General features: G+C 34.1%; 7 protein-coding genes across 8 annotated transcripts in view; all 7 read right to left on the reverse strand.

The window, feature by feature from the left end:
* Nucleotides 1-20060, reverse strand: part of LOC144847510 (small ribosomal subunit protein uS9) — a 58159-nt gene that overhangs the window by 7113 nt on the left and 30986 nt on the right. The window lies entirely within an intron of this gene.
* Nucleotides 26-2154, reverse strand: LOC144847506 (amine sulfotransferase-like). The gene is made up of 6 exons (XM_078703906.1): nt 1878-2154; nt 1509-1723; nt 1069-1195; nt 664-761; nt 345-483; nt 26-144 (listed from the first exon to the last, which is right to left on the reverse strand). Exons 1-6 carry the CDS (start codon nt 2023-2025, stop codon nt 26-28), a joined length of 846 nt encoding a protein of 281 aa, XP_078560032.1. The 5' UTR covers nt 2026-2154.
* On the reverse strand, nt 2250-5285 carry LOC144847500 (sulfotransferase 2A6-like). The gene is made up of 6 exons (XM_078703897.1): nt 5097-5285; nt 4732-4946; nt 4466-4592; nt 4110-4207; nt 3688-3865; nt 2250-3232 (listed from the first exon to the last, which is right to left on the reverse strand). Exons 1-6 carry the CDS (start codon nt 5242-5244, stop codon nt 3114-3116), a joined length of 885 nt encoding a protein of 294 aa, XP_078560023.1. The 5' UTR covers nt 5245-5285; the 3' UTR covers nt 2250-3113.
* On the reverse strand, nt 5878-6670 carry LOC144847516 (sulfotransferase 1C2A-like). The gene is made up of 3 exons (XM_078703918.1): nt 6653-6670; nt 6233-6411; nt 5878-6061 (listed from the first exon to the last, which is right to left on the reverse strand). Exons 2-3 carry the CDS (start codon nt 6309-6311, stop codon nt 5943-5945), a joined length of 198 nt encoding a protein of 65 aa, XP_078560044.1. The 5' UTR covers nt 6312-6411; nt 6653-6670; the 3' UTR covers nt 5878-5942.
* Nucleotides 7058-8281, reverse strand: LOC144847514 (amine sulfotransferase-like). Its single transcript, XM_078703915.1, has 3 exons — nt 8117-8281; nt 7313-7528; nt 7058-7165 (listed from the first exon to the last, which is right to left on the reverse strand). Exons 1-2 carry the CDS (start codon nt 8262-8264, stop codon nt 7326-7328), a joined length of 351 nt encoding a protein of 116 aa, XP_078560041.1. The 5' UTR covers nt 8265-8281; the 3' UTR covers nt 7058-7165; nt 7313-7325.
* On the reverse strand, nt 8533-15766 carry LOC144847501 (amine sulfotransferase-like). 2 transcript variants are annotated; one of them, XM_078703899.1, is made up of 6 exons: nt 15484-15766; nt 15149-15363; nt 12480-12597; nt 11855-11952; nt 8905-9037; nt 8533-8717 (listed from the first exon to the last, which is right to left on the reverse strand). In XM_078703899.1, the coding sequence occupies exons 1-6, from the start codon at nt 15629-15631 to the stop codon at nt 8599-8601; spliced, it is 831 nt and encodes a 276-aa protein (XP_078560025.1). In that variant the 5' UTR covers nt 15632-15766; the 3' UTR covers nt 8533-8598. The 2 variants fall into 2 exon arrangements, with proteins under 2 accessions (XP_078560025.1, XP_078560024.1); XM_078703898.1 differs by lacking the exons at nt 8533-8717; nt 8905-9037; nt 11855-11952; nt 12480-12597 and adding exons at nt 13871-14041; nt 14168-14342; nt 14548-14645; nt 14824-14950 and having other exon boundaries at nt 15484-15713.
* LOC144847503 (amine sulfotransferase-like) lies at nt 16316-20036 on the reverse strand. The gene is made up of 7 exons (XM_078703901.1): nt 19868-20036; nt 18512-18738; nt 18198-18412; nt 17703-17829; nt 17401-17498; nt 17041-17209; nt 16316-16917 (listed from the first exon to the last, which is right to left on the reverse strand). Exons 2-7 carry the CDS (start codon nt 18657-18659, stop codon nt 16799-16801), a joined length of 876 nt encoding a protein of 291 aa, XP_078560027.1. The 5' UTR covers nt 18660-18738; nt 19868-20036; the 3' UTR covers nt 16316-16798.

Below are 20060 nucleotides of genomic sequence, written 5' to 3' on the forward strand. Positions count from 1 at the left end.
TAGAAACATCTCAATATAATATGTCTCAGATTTCAAATACTATCCGTTTTGCTAGCGCTGTTCCTTCCATTCTCTGGTTGCAAATTGCGTCAAAACGCTCATTTTGAGCGACAGTAAAACGAGTCTTCCAATCGCCAACGATACCTATAATAAATAATCATCGAGGAATTTCATTTAGCTTCTATGTTTATAAGATTTTCTTTTTGGATAGAAACGTTTGAGTAAGTACTTAAAGCTTTTTTCAAAAAAGAAATCTTTTATAAAAATATTCTAAATTAAATTTGAAGCAATGCCTAAAATGAATTGTGGTTACTATAATTTCGAAATGTTTTTTAATCAATTACCTTTGCCTTGAAAACACAAGACGTGTTTATTCGCTTTCATGTTAGAAAATGTTGTATTTTCCACAACTTTGTCCACTTGTTCCTCTGACAAAGGACGAGACAGAAACTCACAGATCCGAACAACACATCCTTTGTGATCCTGTAACAATTCAAAAAATTAATATTATTCATATAATACATTCTCTAGGAACATTCAGCATTTTATAAGAAGAACAATAATGTTATTTATTATCTTATTTTATCATGAAAGATGAGAAATGTATACATATAATCTGAATCTGATTAACGATGTCTTGGAATAGAAATTGAAAAAACTCACAAGTTCCATTTCTTCGTAGGTTAAGAACAAAAAGTTCTTTTTATTTCGATGATGTTCATAGTACGGCAGATTGAAATCAAACCAATTTCCATACAACACTGAAAATAAATAAACATATTATTTATATTATATTATTTATTTATATTATCAACATTCATACAACCACGGAGAATGACTGCAGCGTTGATGACGGATAATGTCCGAGGATTGTAACAAAGTTCACGTCAGCTAGTGGATTGGATCTTGATCTTTCTAATCTTGACACACTCTGTTTTATATTATCTTGTACATGATTATTATAATACACGCAATAGAGCTCGTATTAACTATTACATTAGGCTCAATTTTATATAAACATGCAGATTAGAGCTCCAACTCAAGTTCTACATGTTGAACTAAACTTACTGTCAGCCCTCAGAGATGCTTCAAAACAGCTATCCCACTGCTCGTACTCCTCAAGATTCTGTCTGTCTTTCAGAAAATTCCAGTAAGAAACAAGATTGTCTTTTGGATTTCGGATCACAAACACCACCTATTAAAATATTTACCTTTATCATCATTGATTATTCATTCGGACTTTATATTCATATAATTAAACAGTATAAACAGACAAAAGTTACTTAGGGGCCTACTAACCGTAAACAAAAAATCCGACAAAATCATGGAGTCCTGAGGTTTGTAACACTAATTGTTGGCCTATTGAGGGAACATAACAACATGCGTACAACACGTTGCACATGCGTATAACACGTTGCACATGCGTATAACACGTTGCACATGCGTACGCCACGTTGCACATGCGTACACCACATATATACTTTAAGATATCATTAGAGTAAACTGACCTTTCCTTTTCCTTCAAGTAACTGTTTTGGTAGAACGTCAACTGGTGCGTGGGACATTATAACTCTTGGTTTTTCTGTTGAGAAACTTTCATATTTCTTGAAATTATCACCAAGTTCGATAGGTCCAAGAGGATTACTTTCAGAATCTTTCTTAATCTTATCGCTGTTTCCCTCAAACAAAATATTTTCCACTAATGTTTGCGTCCAATGAATCCCTAAAATGAAATGAAAGCAATGAATAACAAGTCTATTTACATTAGGGCCTAAACAAACAAATCAAAATTCTTTTTCTTTTTTACCCCGGTAACGTTTTACAACTAGAACTAAACTAAAATGATTAAAAACAAACACAAAGAAACGAAAACTCACCAGATTTTGGATATGTAAGTACAAAAACATCATCCTCTCTTACTTTGAAATTGTGTATGTTATCAGGTGTGTCATCATGCACATGTGGCGGCCATGTAAAACCATTTATAACATTTAGACCTAGCAACGTTTTGGGGTTTTCTGTCATAGTAAGTTTGGCTGGCAGCAGTCGGTCTTGGAACAATGATGATATAGGCCTTATATATTATTGAGCATAGAGTTTAGGGTGACTCTGGTGCCCGCACATTTAGGTCGTAAATTTCCTATATCTACGAAATTAATTTTAATTGACGCTGACACAAGAACATATGCAAATAATTATAACGGTAAATAAACGCTTAATATTTATTGTCGACAATTTAATTTAACATATAGGCCCCAGGCCTACCCTGTGAAGAGTTTCATGGAAACACGCCCTTCATGACAAACAAAGAATTGGCCGTACTGTATTTTAATTGACACTGATACAGGGACAATATGCGAATAATGATAACGGTAAATAAACTCTTAGTATTTATTGTCGACAATTTAATTTAACATATAGGCCCCAGGCCTACCCTGTGAAGAGTTTCATGGAAACACGCCCTTCATGACAAACAAAGAATTGGCCGTACTGTATTTTAATTGACACTGATACAGGGACAATATGCGAATAATGATAACGGTAAATAAACGCTTAGTATTTATTGTCGACAATTTAATTTAACATATAGGCCCCAGGCCTACCCTGTGAAGAGTTTCATGGAAACACGCCCTTCATGACAAACAAAGAATTGGCCGTACTGTATTTTAATTGACACTGATACAGGGACAATATGCGAATAATGATAACGGTAAATAAACGCTTAGTATTTATTGTCAGTGAAGAGTTGTCATGGAAACACGCCCTTCATGGATTGGCCATATTGTATACTATTGTTGTTCTTTTCTGTATCTCCTCCAAAAAAAAACACGAATTGGAACCTTCTACCGAGTGCATCCGATATTAACCGAGTGACTTGGGCGGGAAAAAAATAATTCTCGCGGATCAGTATGATGTCACGAGGAATTGTCGTGTACAATTCATAATAATATCATTGCATTCAAATTTAACTCAATTTATCTTATTTCATCACAACGTTATGCGAGTATAAATCAATTCTTTGGCAAGATTAAACCGGATTTATAATTTCAATTAAAACTGAAATTATTTTCAATTTAAGCCTATACAGTATACCAAATATTTGTTTTTATATTTCAGATTTTAAACATAATCCGTTTTGCTAGCGCTGTTCCTTCCATTCTCTGGTTGTAAATTTCGTCAAAACGCTCATTTTGAGCGACAGTAAAACGAGTCTTCCAATCTCCAACGATACCTATAATAAATATGTTAAAACCATAGTTAATAAGTTGATAATAATGTATCATTAAACTGAAAACATGTATTTCTAATGACTATACGGTATGAAGCAACTTTTCTTTCCACACCTGTTTCTGTAAAATACTCTACGCCTACACCAAGTATAGTAGTATTGAATTATTTGCATATTTTCAATATATGTTACCGATACTTCTATAGGTTTTTTAATCTTAGTAATTAGTGTTAAATGTTCTGTATTTACTTATAAGAAAATCATCCAAGCAAAATGCATTATAGTGAGCTAATATAAGCATTGCATATACTATAATATTACCCATAAGCATGGTACGCTAAATAGTGTATATGAAAATGAATTTTTATCTCTTGCATATTATTTGGTTTCTCGGTTTGTACTGTACTTTGCCGTTTAATTAAAAATAAAGGTCATTTTCCGTTAAGAAAAACAATTACCTTTCCGAAACAAAGTGTATGTCCGTTTGCCTATATCCTCTTTTTGTTGAAAAAACGATTCAAGATTACTTGCTTTCATGTTAGAAAATGTTGTATTTTGCACAACTTTATCCACTTGTTCCTCTGACAAAGGACGAGACAGAAAATCACAGATCCGAACAACACATCCTTTGTGATCCTGCAACAATTTTAAACAGAAGCCATGTTGAATTTAAAATTCTGAATTATGGTATTCATTATTAGCACACTCTCGAGGAACTTATTCAACATTTTTATACAAAGAACAATAAATGTTGGTTATTTATTATCTTAAATTATCATGAAAGTTGGAAAAACAGATACAATTAATCGGAATCAGACTAGGCCTATATGTAGTGTATTTTGAAAGCAAAACTACATTTGAAATTACAAATAAAACTCACAAGTTTCATTTCTTCGTAAGTTAAGAACAAGAAGTTCTTTTTATTTCGATGATGTTCATAGTACGGCAGATTGAAATCAAACCAATTTCCATACAGCACTGAAAATAAATAAACTTTATACAGTACTAAAATTGCAAAGCGAAAGCTGCGAGTAGAATTATAGCACGACGTAGTTTTGATGACGCAGTGCACTCCTAAATGTCTATATTAGAACGCTTCTCATTGGATAACAAAAGATATCCCACGAACTATGTATACAAGCTATAGGCAGTCCCGAAAATAAATAGCTGCTACGCAGCATTTAATGATATTCATTTATAATATTTACATGTCACGGTGCTCAGAATAAAACTTACTGTCAGCCTTCAGAGATGCTTCAAAACAGCTATTCCATTCCTCATACTCCTTCAGATACTCTCTTTCTTTCAGAAAATTCCAGTAAGAAGCAAGAATGTCCTTTGGATTTCGTATCAGAAACACCACCTATTCAAATCATTTTAATTATGTAGAGGTTAGTAACAGATTGTAGGTTAGGGGAGGGAACACTGGTACAAACCAATTCAATGAAAACATTTCCACGATTGCGACTGGGAAAATATATATCAGATCTCTTTAAACTTACCTTTCCTTTTCCTTCAAATATCTGTTTCGGTAGAACGTCAACTCGAACGTGTGTCATCATTACTCTTGGTTTTTCTATCAAAAAACTTTCAAATTTCTTGTAATTATCACTAAATTCGAAAGGCCCCCGGGGATCGCTTCCATAATCTTCCTTAACTTTATCTTTGCTTCCCACACACACAATATTTCTCACTATTTCTAGCGTCCAATGAGTGCCTAAAAGGAAATCAAATCAACAAATAAGTCTGCTTTATAAATAATCCTCTATCCAATTTTGTGTCTTGCGGAGTATCGGTAACATTTCACAATTAAAATGAATTAAAGAATTAACATTAATCAAATTAGATAAAGAAACGAATAACTCACCAGATTTGGGATATGAAAGTACAAAAACATCATCCTCTCTTACTTCGAAATTGTGTAGTTTATCAGGTGTGTCATCATGCACATGTGGCGGCCATTTAAAGCCATTTATAATATTTACACCCAGGAAATCAGTGAGTTTGTCTGTCATGATGCGACGTGGTTGTCAACAACGCGCTTCAAAATATGAATACAAAAATGTACAAAAGGCAATCTACATAAACACAAAACCTGCCCACTTTATTATTCATGATATTCACATAAAATAAACCGTGCCGATCAAACGTTATAATCTCTTAATAATATTTTATGATCTAAAATAATTCATTTCAATGCAGATTATTAGATTTTCCTCATAAAATGTTAATATGGAAATAGGCTATTCAGTATATGTGTCGCATCGGAAGGGGAGGGGGAGAAGAAGGGGAGGGGAGATGAAGGGAATGAGAGATAAAGGGGAGGGGGAGATGAAGGGAAGGGGAGATGAAGGGAAGGGGAGATGAAGGGAGGGGAAGATGAAGAGGAGGGGAAGATGAAGGGGAGGGGGAGTAGATGAAGGGGAGGGGGAGTAGATGAAGGGGAGGGGGAGTAGATGAAGGGGAGGGGGATAGTGATGGACCTGGGAACTAAACTTATGACAGAGATCCAGAGCCAAAGGAGGAGAAAGAACAAGATAATGCAAGCAAGATTTATGTCAAACGGTGCATATTCCATAAACACATAATTTAAATTGAATTTAACTTAACTCAATTCATCTGATATGATCACAAAGTTACGCCTTTTACAACTAATGAATTATTTCTTATTTCTAAAATATAAGCCTATAAAATAGTTTTTAAAATGTTGATTTTAGGTTTCAAATATAATCCGTTTTGCTAGCGCCGATCCTTCCATTCTCTGGTTGTAAATTGCGTCAAAACGCTCATTTTGAGCGACAGTAAAACGAGTCTTCCAATCTCCAACAACACCTACATTATTATATAATAAATAAGTTATAAGCATTTAATAATAAAAATGTATTTCTATACATTAAATTGAAACTTGTTCTGCAAGGCTTTCTAAGCCTCTCACTCTTAAAATAATCGATTATTTGCAATTCATGAAAAGCCATTTTCCTTTCTAACATGAAATAAAATTACCTTTCCGCAACAAAGCATAAGTTCGTTCGCCTTTTTCTTTTTGTAGTTGAAAAAATGGGACACGATTAATCGCTTTCATGTTGGAAAATGTTGTATTTTGCACAACTTTATCCACTTGTTCCTCTGACAAAGGACGAGACAGAAAATCACAGATCCGAACAACACATCCTCTGTGATCACTGTAACAATTTCAAACATTAGCCATGTTGGATTTAAAATTCTGAATTATGGTGTTTAACAAATGTAATATCACTCTTCCATAAATGTTTCGCATTTGTATACGAATAACTAATTTTCATTCTTCATTATCGTAACTTTATCCTAAAAGTTTAGTTGAGAAATGTATAAAGTCAATCGAAATCAGTCTAACGTATATATCTTTTGAATAAAAGTTACACTAAAATAACCAACTATACTCACAAGTTTCATTTCTTTGTAGGTTAAGAACAAAAAGTTTTTTTTATTTCGGTGTTGTTCATAGTACGGCAGATTGAAATCAAACCAAGTCCCATACAGCACTTAAAATAAATAAACGTATATTAATGGTTAACTTATATAAATTCACTGAACGCGCACAACGATGTCGATGCGAATCTGTTGTTGTTATGACGTATGATGATGTCACTATGTTATCATAGATCATTGTATTTTGTATGACATTAAACGACATTAACGCGAGTGACATGGAGCAATTCCCACTTGTATAATTTAATATTAACTCGTGCTAACTTAGCTATTTAATATACAATAGGCCTACAACATAGGCTATGCCTACAGATATCGAACTGTAATCACATTCAACTTACCGTCAGCCTTTAGAAATGCTTCAAGACAGCTATCCCACTCCTCATACTCCTCCAAAATACTCCTTTCGGATAGAAAATGCCAAAAAGAAACAGCACTGTCCTTTGGATTTCGTATTACAAACACCACCTATAAAACCAGCCACAAATTATGGAATCCTGAGGTTAATTGAAAACTACTTTGCGGCGGTGAGGTTAACGATGAGGAAAGCGCGCGATATATACGACTAGAAGAAGAACAGATAGATAATGTAACATCTCATTACAATCAACTTACCTTTCCTTTTCCTTCAAAAAACCTGTCTTGGTAGTACGTCAACTCGAGTGTGTGTCATCATAACTCTTGGCTTTTCTGTCGAAAAACTGTCATATTTCTTGTAATTATCACCAAATTCGATAGGCCCCCGGGGATCGCTTCCATAATCTTTCTTAACTTTATCTTTGTTTCCTTCACACACAATATTCCTCACTATTTCTTGCGTCCAGTGAGTGCCTAAAATGAAATCACAGTAATAACTAACGGAAATCTGTTTTCCTAAACAAAGAAATCAACGTATTTATTTATTTATCAACCCGTTAATGACAATTAAAAAAAACAACGAAGATGATTCAAACACCACCGCGCACTGTTCCCCTGCAATTTAAGGCGCACGGCCCGCCTGGACAGTATTTACAAGTGCCATAGTGGTGTTTAGCGTCTATGCCTACCAAAAACCTAGTCTATCGGAAATAAATATGTCTTAATAGCTTTCTTAAATGCCGCAGTAGTGTCGGCCGAACGGATATTGTGAGGTAGGTTGTTCCAGTAATAAGGTACAACATAAGAAAAAGTCCGGCGATGTGAGGTTATAAGTGAGTTGATTGGTGCCAAATCCTGAAGCAGAGTATTATCATTTCCAGACCTTAAACCAGTGCGCCCAGAGCAATGCAACAGCAAGCAGGTTGATAGATAGTCTGGAACCAGGCGGTGGATGCACTTATAAACCATCATAAAGACTTTGAATTGACGATTTAGATCGGACCGGTTCGAGTTTTAGCCAGTACGTATTTCACAACCGAACAACTAAAATGAAAAACTCACCAGATTTTATATATGCAAGTACGAAAACATCATCCTCTCTTACTTCGGAATTGTGTATGTTATCAGGTGTGTCATCATGCACATGTGGCGGCCATTTAAAGCCATTTATAATATTTACACCTAGAAACTTTTTGGGTTGGTCTGTCATAGCGGTTTGCCCGGAAATACGGTAGGCCTACTCCGAACCAGTGTTGGTTTGCAACAACCTAGTATAGGCAATGATTATTACACTAGTATTATTTTATGATTTTCTTTTATTACAACACTGATTTATGACCAATGACAAGGGATAAACAAGGGATAAGCAAGCAAGATTCAGCAGGTCAAACGGTGCATTTTATTCAAAAATTCATTTATTCAATAAAATTATTATAACTACAATTCATCTGATGTTATTATCACGCATCTTTAAACTAATTCACTAGTTGTATTAAACTCTATTATTTCTAAATTTAAGTCTTATCAAATAGTTTTTTTGAATTTTAGGTTTCAAATATAATCCGTTTTGCTAAGACCGATCCTTCCATTCTCTGGTTGTAAATTGCGTCAAAACGCTCATTTTGAGCGACAGTAAAACGAGTCTTCCAATCTCCAACAACACCTAATACATAAGTTAAAGGCATTATAATACAGTATTTAAATTGAATTGAAAGTAATGCCTAATCGATGAATTACAGTTACTAATTTATAGATTTTTTTATGCGATATATTTACATCATTTTATTTTCTATATTAATACACAGTGACGATATATAAAAGATCATTTTCCTCTATATGAATAAAATTACCTTTCCGCATCTGTTTAAGATTGCTCGCTTTCATGTTAGAAAATGTTGTATTTTCCACAACTTTGTCCACTTGTTCCTCTGACAAAGGACGAGACAGAAAATCACAGATCCGAATAACACATCCTTTGTGATCCTGTAAGAATTTCAAACATGGCCGAATTTAAAATTCTGGATTATGGTTTGACAAAATGTAAACACAATGTAAATTTTCGAGATAACAAGAAAATAAAAAATATATATATAAATGAAGAACAATTTGTCATTTAATGTAACAAAAATCTGTACGGTGGAAACAGTGTTGTATGTGTCTATAGTTTACACGACTTGACTCAAACAACAAAACTCACCAGTTTCATTTCTTCGTAAGTTAAGAACAAAAAGTTATTTTTATGTCGATGATTTTCATAGTACGGCAGATTGAAATCAAACCAATTTCCATACATCACTGAAAATAAATAAACGTATATGTCTGCCTTATATTACTGATTTTTTGCCAACTCTCTCTTACGAAGGTTTCTACAGTTTGTGTTATTACGGCATGTGTTCTTTTACTCCAGACTCCAGACTACTCATGCTCCACTACAGTCTAATGCCGAGCTTGTGACAACTTTTTCTAATTCTATACGTGGCGCTCCACTTACTGTCAGACCTCAGAAATGCTTCAAAAAAGGTATCCCACTCCTCATATTCTTCCAAAACTTTTCTTTCTTTAACAAAATTCCAATAAGAAACAGCAATGTCCTTTGGATTTCGCATCACAAAAACGACCTATTTTATATCAACAAAATAACATCTTACTTTCATCAGCTATAACACAGTTACATAATTATTACTTACTTACTCTTATAAAAACGCACGAAGGAAAATTAAGCATTTAATTTAAAGCACCACCAATGAGTTCAATTGTCGCATTGTTGATTGGTTTGTACGCATGCGCATTTTTCTAACGCTCTAATTCTTTGTATAGTTGTTCTCAATTACTATAGGCATCAAGATATTAAATACTGTAGGCCTAGATAAAGTCTCATTACAGTAAACTTACCTTTCCTTTTCCTTCAAATATCTGTTTTGGTAGTACGTCAACTGGTGTGTGAGTCATTATAACTCTTGGCTTGTGTTTCGAAAAACTGTCGAATTTCTGGTAATTATCACCAAATTCAAGTTGTCCGGGAGGATTGCTTCCATAATCTTCCTTAAGTTTTTCTTTGTTTCCCTCGCACACATTATTTCTCACTAATTCTCGCGCCCACTTAGTTCCTAAATGGAAACAAGCAACAGTAGCTTGATCTTATTTGCGTCTCTTAGCAGCCGACGAATGAATTGGTTCGAGTATACCGGTACGTTTCATGACTAAAGTGAATTAAACAAGAAACAAAAACTTACCAGCTTTTGGATATGCAACTACAAAAACATCATCCTCTCTTATTTCTAAACTATTTAGTTTTTCAGGTGTGTCATCATGCACTTTCGGTGGCCATGTAAAGCCATTTATAACATTTAAACCCTGAAAGTCTTTGGGTTGGTCTGCCATAGTGTTGTGACGTTGTTTAAAAAGAAATTACATTGTACGTATAAGATCTATATATAGATTGGCATATCAGCCTATCCGATGTACATGAATAAACAAAATGTTATTGGTTGTAGGAAATTTTGTTCAAGCTGAAGTACCGTTTATTTTGGTCTATAATAGTCTATACAGGTCTAAAGCATAGCCAGTATACATGAATAATCACAACTTTTATGACAAAGAAATGTTGTCTCACGTTCAAACAACACAGAGATAGCATAACAACAGAAAGGTCACGCTGACGTATACGTTGGATCTTATCTTTGTAAATGTTTGAACAAAATGTTCAATATTAATGTCAACGTCCTCAGATTTACTCCGTCCTCTGGCAAGTGACCATCTTCATGTAAGCAACTTTTACCGATGCCTTTTTTCAATACTTTTATTGACAATAGCCACAATTAATAAGTTTTTTGTATTTCATCAACCAGCGTTTTGACTATATTCCCAATTACACGCCATGCATGTCTGACTAAAATTAGACATTTTATAAATCTACCTGTAGGTATCAATGCTTGTTTCACAACTTTTCGCAACGGTACATTGTATTCATAAAATAATTTCTATAATCTGATATAAACTTATCACGCATGTTTAAACTCATTAAATATAACATCTTTCTATCCCATTAGTAAGATGAACTCGTTGATTAAAGTTGCAGGCGGTAAAATAAGAAATAACCGACTGAAAACTGAAATTAAATATTCTCCAACAATTGCTTCATTTAAAGCTAGATGTAAATTTCTTTTTTTTCACAAAACTAAACGATTTCTTTTCTATTTAAGACTGGACCACAATGTAAAACAGGTTTTTCTTTTACCTGATTGTGTAATGCTAAATTGAATTAATTAATCATTTCTACTTCTAAAAATGTTGATTTCAGATCTCAAATACTATCCGTTTTGATAGCGTTTTTCCTTCCATGCTCAGGTTATAAATTGCGTCAAAACGCTCATTTTGAGCGACAGTAAAACGAGTCTTCCAATCTCCAACGACACCTACATTATTATATAATAAATCATTTAAAGGCATAATAATAACAAATGTTAATTGAATTGAAAGAAATCGAAGGATTGCGGTTACTATGATTTAGAAATGTTTTTATGCGACCTTATAATAGCTTTACACAATTTCATTTTCTATTTTAATACACAGTTGATGTTGAATTGCATATAAAAGGTTATAAAATTACCTTTCCGCAACAAAGTGAATATCCGTTTGCCTATTTCTTTTTTTTAGCTGGAAAACTGGATTTCTCGCTTTCATGTTAGAAAATGTTGTATTCTGCACAACTGTGTCCACTTGTTCCTCTGACAAAGGACGAGACAGAAAATCACAGATCCGAACAACACATCCTTTGTGATCCTGAAAAGAAAAACTCACAAGTTTCATTTCTTCGTAAGTTAAGAACAAAAAGTTCTTTTTATTTCGGTGATTTTCATAGTACGGCAGATTGAAATCAAACCAATTTCCAGTCAACACTGAAGAAAAATAAAGATAATATTAATATTTAAATTAACTATGACGCGTATGTCCATAAAAGATATGGTTGACGTCGATGAGAATGGCTGTAGGTGTGATGACGTAGCAAGTCACTATAGCATTTTGATAATTATCAATTGGATTGAAGCAAGGCAATCTAACAACAGGAAACTGAGCTCGCCTCGCCAACAGTACTTTTATCTTATGTTTGGTTGCGACAAATACAAACAGTAGGCTACTGTTGTAACATATTCTCTGCTGCGCGAGGTGTCTGTAGGGGCGTAGAAGTGATCGTGTCACAGCCACAGATAACCCCTTTGATCGCTGGAGCTCAGCATACTTTGGCGAGATCGCCTTGATGGGAGCATGTGGATATCTCCAATTGTCCAATAGGACCAACAACCTGTAGACTAATATGCAATTATCTCGGTATGCAATCGCAGTACAGTACTACGTAAACACTAGGCTACATCATCGAGCACCAAAACTCCACTAACTCGAGTTTCACATGTTGAACTAAACTTACCGTCAGGTCTCAGAGATGCTTCAAAACAGCTATCCCACTCCTCCAGATACTGTCTTTCTTTCACAAAATTCCAGTAAGAAACAAGATTGTCTTTTGGATTTCGTATCAGAAACACCACCTATTAAAATGATTTTACTTTTATCAGCCATTATCAGAATCCTGAGGGTTGTAACATACGCTAGCTATATGGATGGAAGAACCTACTTCTGAGCATAATAAACGTTGTAGGTCTACTAGTCTGGGTTCCAGGCGGAGTTTTCACTTAATATTAGTAAAAAGATAAATATTTTGGCACATATGGCGTTTCATACGTATACTACTTGAGCTTGAAGAAAAAATCGAAACGCCGACTGGTGGACTAACATAAAATAAGACAATACATACTTGGGGCAAGTTTATAGGCCTATGTGCATAGCCAGTAAACTTACAATGAGGACAGATTCAAGTTAGGCGACTGGGAAAATATTACGTATAATATCTATAAAGATCTCATTACAATAAACTTACCTTTCCGTTTCCTTCAAATACATGTTTTGGTAGAACGTCAACTGGTGCGTGGGTCAATATAACTCTTGGCTTTTCTGTCGAAAAACTGTCGAATTAATTTCTTGTGATTTTCACCAAATTCGAAAGGCCCCCGGGGATCGCTTCCATAATCTTCCTTAACTTTATAATTGTTTCCCTCACACACAATATTTCTCACTATTTCTAGCGTCCAATGAGTGCCTAAAAGGAAATCAAATCAACAAATAAGTCTGCTTTATAAATTATCTTCTATCCAATTTTGTGTCTTGCGTAGTATCGGAACATTTCACAATTAAAATGAACTAAAATTAATCAAATTAGATAAAGAAACGAATAACTAACCAGATTTGGGATATGAGAGTACAAAAACTTTGAAATTATGTAGTTTATCAGGTGTGTCATCATGCACATGTGGCGGCCATTTAAAGCCATTTATAACATTTACACACAGGAAATCAGTGAGTTTGTCTGTCATGATGCGACGTGGTCTGTATTTCAAAATATAAGTTAGAACGTACGCTTTTAGCCTATAGTCTAAATCATGCGAAATCTACATAACACAAAACGTGTACCCATTTAATGCATGTCATTAAACATTGACTGTAGAATAACACGACTGATATCTCTTAATATTTTATTCTCTAATATCTAATATTTATTTATATTCTTTTATTGTTGTATAGGCTATTTCAATGCATCATATTGGATAGCGTAGGATAGAGATCCAAAGGTGAAGGAATATACAAACAAGTAGTGAAATAAGATTCAGGTCAAACGGTGAAATTTATTCATAAATAATTTAAAGTGATATTAATACAACACAATTCATCTTATACAAAGTCACATAATTAATGTTTTTAAATTAAAACTCTATTATTTCTAAATTTATATTATCAAATAGTTTTTTAAATGTTGATTTTAGGTTTCAAATATAATCCGTTTTGCTAGCGCCGATCCTTCCATTCTCTGGTTGTAAATTGCGTCAAAACGCTCATTTTGAGCGACAGTAAAACGAGTCTTCCAATCTCCAACGATACCTATAAAATACGATAATATCATGTTACAGGATAGAGTACTTCGGGTGTTTTCACAAAGGTCCTTAGATACTTTACTTATAATGCTATAGGAAAAAAACATTTTCTTTCTACATAAAATAAAATTACCTTTCCGCAACAAAGGAAACGTTTTTTTTCCTATTTCTCCTTTTAGCTGAAACGATATTGGATTTTTCGCTTTCATGTTAGAAAATGATGTATTCTGGACAACTTTTTCTACATTTTCTTCTGACAAAGGACGAGACAGAAAATCAGAAATTCGAATAACACATCCTTTGTGATCCTAAAAGTTTGAAACATGACCGAATTTAAAATTCTGTAATATGGTTTAACAAATGTAAAAATGACAAGAAAATAAAACGTTTTATATATATTTTATAAACAATTAATGTTATTTATTTAATATTTAAAACATTCCTAACGGTTACATCCAATCCTATATTGGAATCGAACTAACAGTGTTTTAGTAATAACACAACAAAACTCACAAGTTTCATTTCTTCGTAGGTTAAGAACAAAAAGTTCTTTTTATTTCGGTGATGTTCATAGTACGACAGATTGTAGTCAAACCAATTTCCATTTAACACTGAAAATAAATAAACGTATTATGTCTGCCTTATATTACTCTACCTGATGAAGGAAGCTAGGCCTACAGGTACTTGAGCTACACAATGATCGGTCTCTAAAGTTTGTGTTTTACGTCACCGACTCCAGACTACAGTCTAGTGCTGAGCTTGTATTAACTTTTTCTAATTCACACTTACTGTCAGACCTCAGATATGCTTCAAAAAAGGTATCCCATTTCTCATATTCCTCCAAAAACTGTCTGTCTTTTATAAAATTCCAAAAAGATACGGCAATGTCCTTCGGATTTCGCATCACAAACAACACCTATTGTACCAAAAATTAAATCATGTTGGTTTATATATATATATTGGTATATAAGTACTCTAGGCGTTGTTTTCTGTTCTGATGAGAATAGTTTCTCGAAACATGTCTCAAGGAAGCCCTCCACATCACGTGGAGAAAACCTTCCTACGCTCCAATGCTTTGTTAGTTGTTCTCACCAAAGAGTACGCATACACTTACCTTTCCTTTTCCTTCAAATATCTGTTTTGGTAGAACGTCAACTGGCTCGTGGGACATCATAATTCTTGGTTTTTCTCTGGAAAAATTGTCATATTTCTTCCAATTATCAGCAAATTCAAGTTGTCCAGGGGGATTGCTTTCATAATCTTCCTTAACCTTTTCTTTGTTTCCATCACAGACAATATTTCTCACTAATTCTCGCGCCCAATTAGTTCCTAAAATGAAACCAGCAATAGACAACTTACACTAAAAATGATTTTATTTGTGCTTCTCTTTAGCTAAATCGGTTCGAGTTTAAGTACTATTTTCACAGCAAAAAAAAAACAAAAACTCACCAGCTTTTGGATATGTAAGTACAAAAACATCATCCTCTCTTATTTCGAAACTTTGTAGTTTTTCAGGTGTGTCATCAAGCACCTGCGGTGACCATGTAAAACCATTTATAACATTGACACCTAGAAAGGTTTTGGGTGTGTCTGCCATGCTGCGGCGTGGTTCGAATAGAAATTACAATTTATATTTTGGTATATAGCCTTGGCACACACAGGTCAAAATCATGCCAGTCTACATGAAGTAAACAAAACGATATTGACAAGTTGTAGGAAATGTTGGCTCACGTTCAAACACAGATATCAATAACAATGAAAGGTCACGGCAACGTCGTTCACGTTTGATTTTTCATATCTTTTGTGCGTCATCAAATTTGTTTAATTATTTATAATCTCTTTTACTGATATGATTTCTAAATTTCCTTAATTTTGCTTTTGAGCTATAATAGCGGTCGTTAGAACCTCTAACTGAGACATTTTAGAAATGTGCCTGTAGATAATTATAGAAGCTTGGTTTCCGATATGACGCAGTGAAAGACGTACGCGCAACGCAAATAATTGGCCAATCGCAAACGAGTATAGATGATCCGTCGTTTGTGATTGAACAAGAACATTTAAATATAATATTACAAGGCCATTATTAAACTACCGAGGTGTTTTAATGTTCTTCCGGGTTTGTTAACACAGAGAGCACACTATGTTCCTATAATCATAATGTTGCGAATTGTTTATCATCTGGATTGAGCTGATCAGACTTCGTCATAAGTTGACACTGTTGTGCGTTGATCGACTGGTCTCCAACACAGCCACTACGAGGTGTTCAGAGTCGCTCTTTAAAACTAGTCGAACATAGTCAAAACTACTGATACTTTTACAACAATATGTAATTTTTTAAACACTTTTTTTTCAGTGTTTAACATTGTTGGCATATATATTTATATAGCTTATAGGTATTTAAACATCTCTAAATGTTTATCTGTTTTTATGTTTAATTGTATTGAAGTTTTGTACCACTTTAACCTTCCTAGTGTTTAGGCTATTCTTTTGCAGTACTTGTATTAATTTGTTATATATTGTTATTGACATTTTTTTACCAAAATTAATGAATACAAGGAATAATAAAATAGCAATTCTTGTAGCGTAATTGTTTATTATTTAATTATTGCTGTAATCGTATATTTCTGACAGAAAATCATCAGAGCTTGCATAACAGTTCAACGTATTTTTTTCACTGTATCAATGGTTCCAATTTTCTTTTCTTTTCTGCTAGCTGTGTATAATTTTTGGTAAGGAGAATGGCGATAAAAAAAAGGCCTCCGTTTTAGGTTTCAAATACAATCCGCTTTGCTAACGCTGATCCTTCCATTCTCTGGTTGTAAATTGCGTCAAAACGCTCATTTTGAGCGACAGTAAAACGAGTCTTCCAATCTCCAACGACACCTAAAAAATGCGATAATATTTGTTACAGATAGAGTACTTCGGGTGTTTTCACAAAGGTCCTTACATACTTTACTTAAAATGCTGTAGGAAAAAACATTTTCTTTCTACATAAAATAAAATTACCTTTCCGCAACAAAGGAAACGTTCTTATTTCTCCTTTTATCTGAAACGATATTGGATTTTTCACTTTCATGTTAGAAAATGATGTATTCTGCACAACTTTTTCTACATTTTCTTCTGACAAAGGACGAGACAGAAAATCAGAAATTCGAATAACACATCCCTTGTGATCCTAAAAGTTTGAAACATGATCGAATTTAGAATTCTGTAATAATGGTTTAACAAATGTAAAAATGACAAGAAAATAAAACGTTTTATATTTATAAACAATTAGTTAATATTTAAAACAGTCATTAAGGTTACATCTAAGCCTATATTGGAATCGAACTAACGGTGTTTTAGTAAAAACACAACAAAACTCACAAGTTTCATTTCTTCGTAGGTTAAGAACAAAAAGTTCTTTTTATTTCGGTGATGTTCATAGTACGACAGATTGAAATCTAACCAATTTCCATACAACACTGAAAGTAAATAAACGTATGTCTGCCTTATATTACTCTACCTGATGAAGGAAGCTAGGCCTACAGGTACTTGGGCTACACAATGCTAAGTCTCTACAGTTTGTGATATTACGGCATCATGTATTCTTTTGAGCCGAGTAACCGACTCCAGACTACAGTCTATAGTGCTGAGCTTGTGATAACTTTTTTCTAATTCACACTTACTGTCAGACCTCAGATATGCTTCAAAAAATGTATCCCATTTCTCATATTCCTCCAATAACTTTCTTTCTTTTATAAAATTCCAAAAAGAAACGGCAATGTCCTTCGGATTTCGCATCACAAACAACACCTATTGTTGTACCAAAAATTCGTCATTATGCATCCATAATAGAGAATCATGCCTCACTCTGAACATTAAGCAATTAAACCACCGACAAACTTGATTTTCCCTATCTTGTGTATCGTGAAAGCTAGTCTATGAGTCCTACCTTTTATTTGAACTTAATATAAGATAAATAAATATTTTGGCACACATGGCGTTTCATACCTATATTACTTGAGCTCGGAATATTTGCAGATTGGTGAACTCACAAACAAAATTAAATACAGATTGTTGGCATGTCTACGCAGACATGCGCAATGTTTTTACACTCCAATGCTTTAGTTTTTCTCCATAAGATTTGATCACTGCAGAGTAGGCTCTCACTACACAATTACCTTTCCTTTTCCTTCAAATATCTGTTTTGGTAGAACGTCAACTGGCTCGTGGGACATCATAATTCTTGGTTTTTCTCTCGAAAAATTGTCATATTTCTTCCAATTATCAGCAAATTCAAGTTGTCCAGGGGGATTGCTTTCATAATCTTCCTTAACCTTTTCTTTGTTTCCCTCGCAGACAATATTTCTCACTAATTCTCGCGCCCAATTAGTTCCTAAAATGAAACAATGAAGCAATAGACAACTTACACTAAAAATGATTTTATTTGCGCTTCGAGTTTTAGTACCTTTCACAGAAAAAAACGAAAACTTACCAGCTTTTGGATATGTAAGTACAAAAACATCATCATCTCTTATTTGGAAACTTTGTAGTTTTTCAGGGGTGTCATCAAGCACCTGCGGTGGCCATGTGAAGCCATTTATAACATTTACACCTCGAAAGGTATTGGGTTTGTCTGCCATGGTGCGGCGTGTTTCGAATATAAATGTAATGTATACTTTGGTCTAGCCTTGGCACACACAGGTCAAAGTTCATGCCAGTCTACATGAGTAAACGAAACGATATTGGCAAGTTGTAGGAAATGTTGGCTTACGTTCAAACACAGATATCAACAACAATGAAAGGTCACGGCAAAGTCGTTCACGTTTGATTTTGCATATCTTGTTTGAACGAAGTGCTCATCAAATTTATTTAATTATTTATAATCTTTTTTACTGATATGTTTTCTAAATTTCCTTAATTTTGCTTTTGTTTTTAGAAATTTGTCTGTAGATACAATTATAGAAGCTTGGTTTCCGATATAACGCAGTGAAAGACGTACCCGCAACGCAAATAATTGGCCAATCGCAAACGAGTATAGATGATCCGTCGTTTGTGATTGAACAAGAATATTTAAATACTAGAGGGTACTCCGAGAGTACAAACCTCCGCCTACTGTAAAATTCCCCTACATAAAATGCCCCCTGAATATTTTTTTTTTACATTTTTTTTATTAGTTCTAAGTGTAAATATGTTAACTGCACACTACAAATGTGTGGATGACAGTGTGGTGTAATGGTTATGTATCCAGCCTCTCACAGTTGAGATCGCTGGTTCAAGTCCCACTGAGGTTTTTTTTTTTTTATTATTTTTTTATTTCTTTTTTTTTAGTTTTTTGTGGACCTTGCTCTTTGACACTGACCCTTCAAAATTTAACCACAATTATATGATGTGTCATTGATCATTGTGGCTAAGTTTGGTGAGAATCGGATAAAAACTGTGGTCTCTAGGCAGTAAAATAGTTTTTTGTTAGTTGTGACCTTGACCTATGACCTTTTCCCCTCAAATTCGAACTCGTCCGAGCTTTTGGGGCATAGATCATTGTTGCCAAATTTGGTGAGAATCGGATAAAAACTGTGGCCTCCAGGCTGTTCACAGACACACACACAAACACAAACACACACACAACAGGGGTGAAAACATAACCTCCTTGGCGGAGGTAATAATATTACAAGGCCATTGTTAAACTACCGAGATGTTTTAATGTTCTTCCGGGTTTGTTAACACAGAGAGCACACTATGTTCCTATAATCATAATGTTGCGAATTGTTTACCCCTTATGTATCAATTTCATCTGGATTCAGTGTAGTAATAAATAATTGTTCATAAATATATAAACCATTAAACTTACAGCACTTTCAAGACAGAATTGTTGAGCTGATCAGACTTCGTCATACGTTGACACTGTTGTGCGTTGATCGACTGGCCTCCAACACAGCCACTCCGAGGTGTTCAGAGTCGCTCTTTAAAACTAGTCGAACATAGTCAAAACTACTGATACTTTTACAACAATATGTAATTTTTAAACACTTTTTTTTCAGTGT

Source organism: Antedon bifida, chromosome 7 (genome assembly GCF_963402885.1).
Source record: "Antedon bifida chromosome 7, ecAntBifi1.1, whole genome shotgun sequence".
In the NCBI taxonomy this organism is placed as follows: Eukaryota; Metazoa; Echinodermata; class Crinoidea; order Comatulida; family Antedonidae; genus Antedon; species Antedon bifida.

Coding starts and splice junctions, on each gene's coding strand:
- LOC144847506 (XM_078703906.1), bottom strand. CDS start 2,025: ATGACAGAAAACCCCAAAACGTTGCTAGGTCTAAATGTTATAAATGGT. Junction 1,724..1,877: donor ACTTACATATCCAAAATCTG/GTGAGTTTTCGT, acceptor ATTTCATTTTAG/GGATTCATTGGACGCAAACA. Junction 484..663: donor CCTACGAAGAAATGGAACTT/GTGAGTTTTTTC, acceptor GAATTGTTACAG/GATCACAAAGGATGTGTTGT.
- LOC144847500 (XM_078703897.1), bottom strand. CDS start 5,244: ATGACAGACAAACTCACTGATTTCCTGGGTGTAAATATTATAAATGGC. Junction 4,208..4,465: donor AGCATCTCTGAAGGCTGACA/GTAAGTTTTATT, acceptor ATTTATTTTCAG/TGCTGTATGGAAATTGGTTT. Junction 3,233..3,687: donor ATACACTTTGTTTCGGAAAG/GTAATTGTTTTT, acceptor TATTTATTATAG/GTATCGTTGGAGATTGGAAG.
- LOC144847516 (XM_078703918.1), bottom strand. CDS start 6,311: ATGAAAGCGATTAATCGTGTCCCATTTTTTCAACTACAAAAAGAAAAA. Junction 6,062..6,232: donor TTATGCTTTGTTGCGGAAAG/GTAATTTTATTT, acceptor ATAATAATGTAG/GTGTTGTTGGAGATTGGAAG.
- LOC144847514 (XM_078703915.1), bottom strand. CDS start 8,264: ATGACAGACCAACCCAAAAAGTTTCTAGGTGTAAATATTATAAATGGC. Junction 7,529..8,116: donor ACTTGCATATATAAAATCTG/GTGAGTTTTTCA, acceptor ATTTCATTTTAG/GCACTCACTGGACGCAAGAA.
- LOC144847501 (XM_078703898.1), bottom strand. CDS start 15,631: ATGGCAGACACACCCAAAACCTTTCTAGGTGTCAATGTTATAAATGGT. Junction 15,364..15,483: donor ACTTACATATCCAAAAGCTG/GTGAGTTTTTGT, acceptor GTTTCATTTTAG/GAACTAATTGGGCGCGAGAA. Junction 14,343..14,547: donor CCTACGAAGAAATGAAACTT/GTGAGTTTTGTT, acceptor TCAAACTTTTAG/GATCACAAAGGATGTGTTAT.
- LOC144847503 (XM_078703901.1), bottom strand. CDS start 18,659: ATGGCAGACAAACCCAATACCTTTCGAGGTGTAAATGTTATAAATGGC. Junction 18,413..18,511: donor ACTTACATATCCAAAAGCTG/GTAAGTTTTCGT, acceptor GTTTCATTTTAG/GAACTAATTGGGCGCGAGAA. Junction 17,830..18,197: donor TATTTGAAGGAAAAGGAAAG/GTAATTGTGTAG, acceptor GTACAACAATAG/GTGTTGTTTGTGATGCGAAA.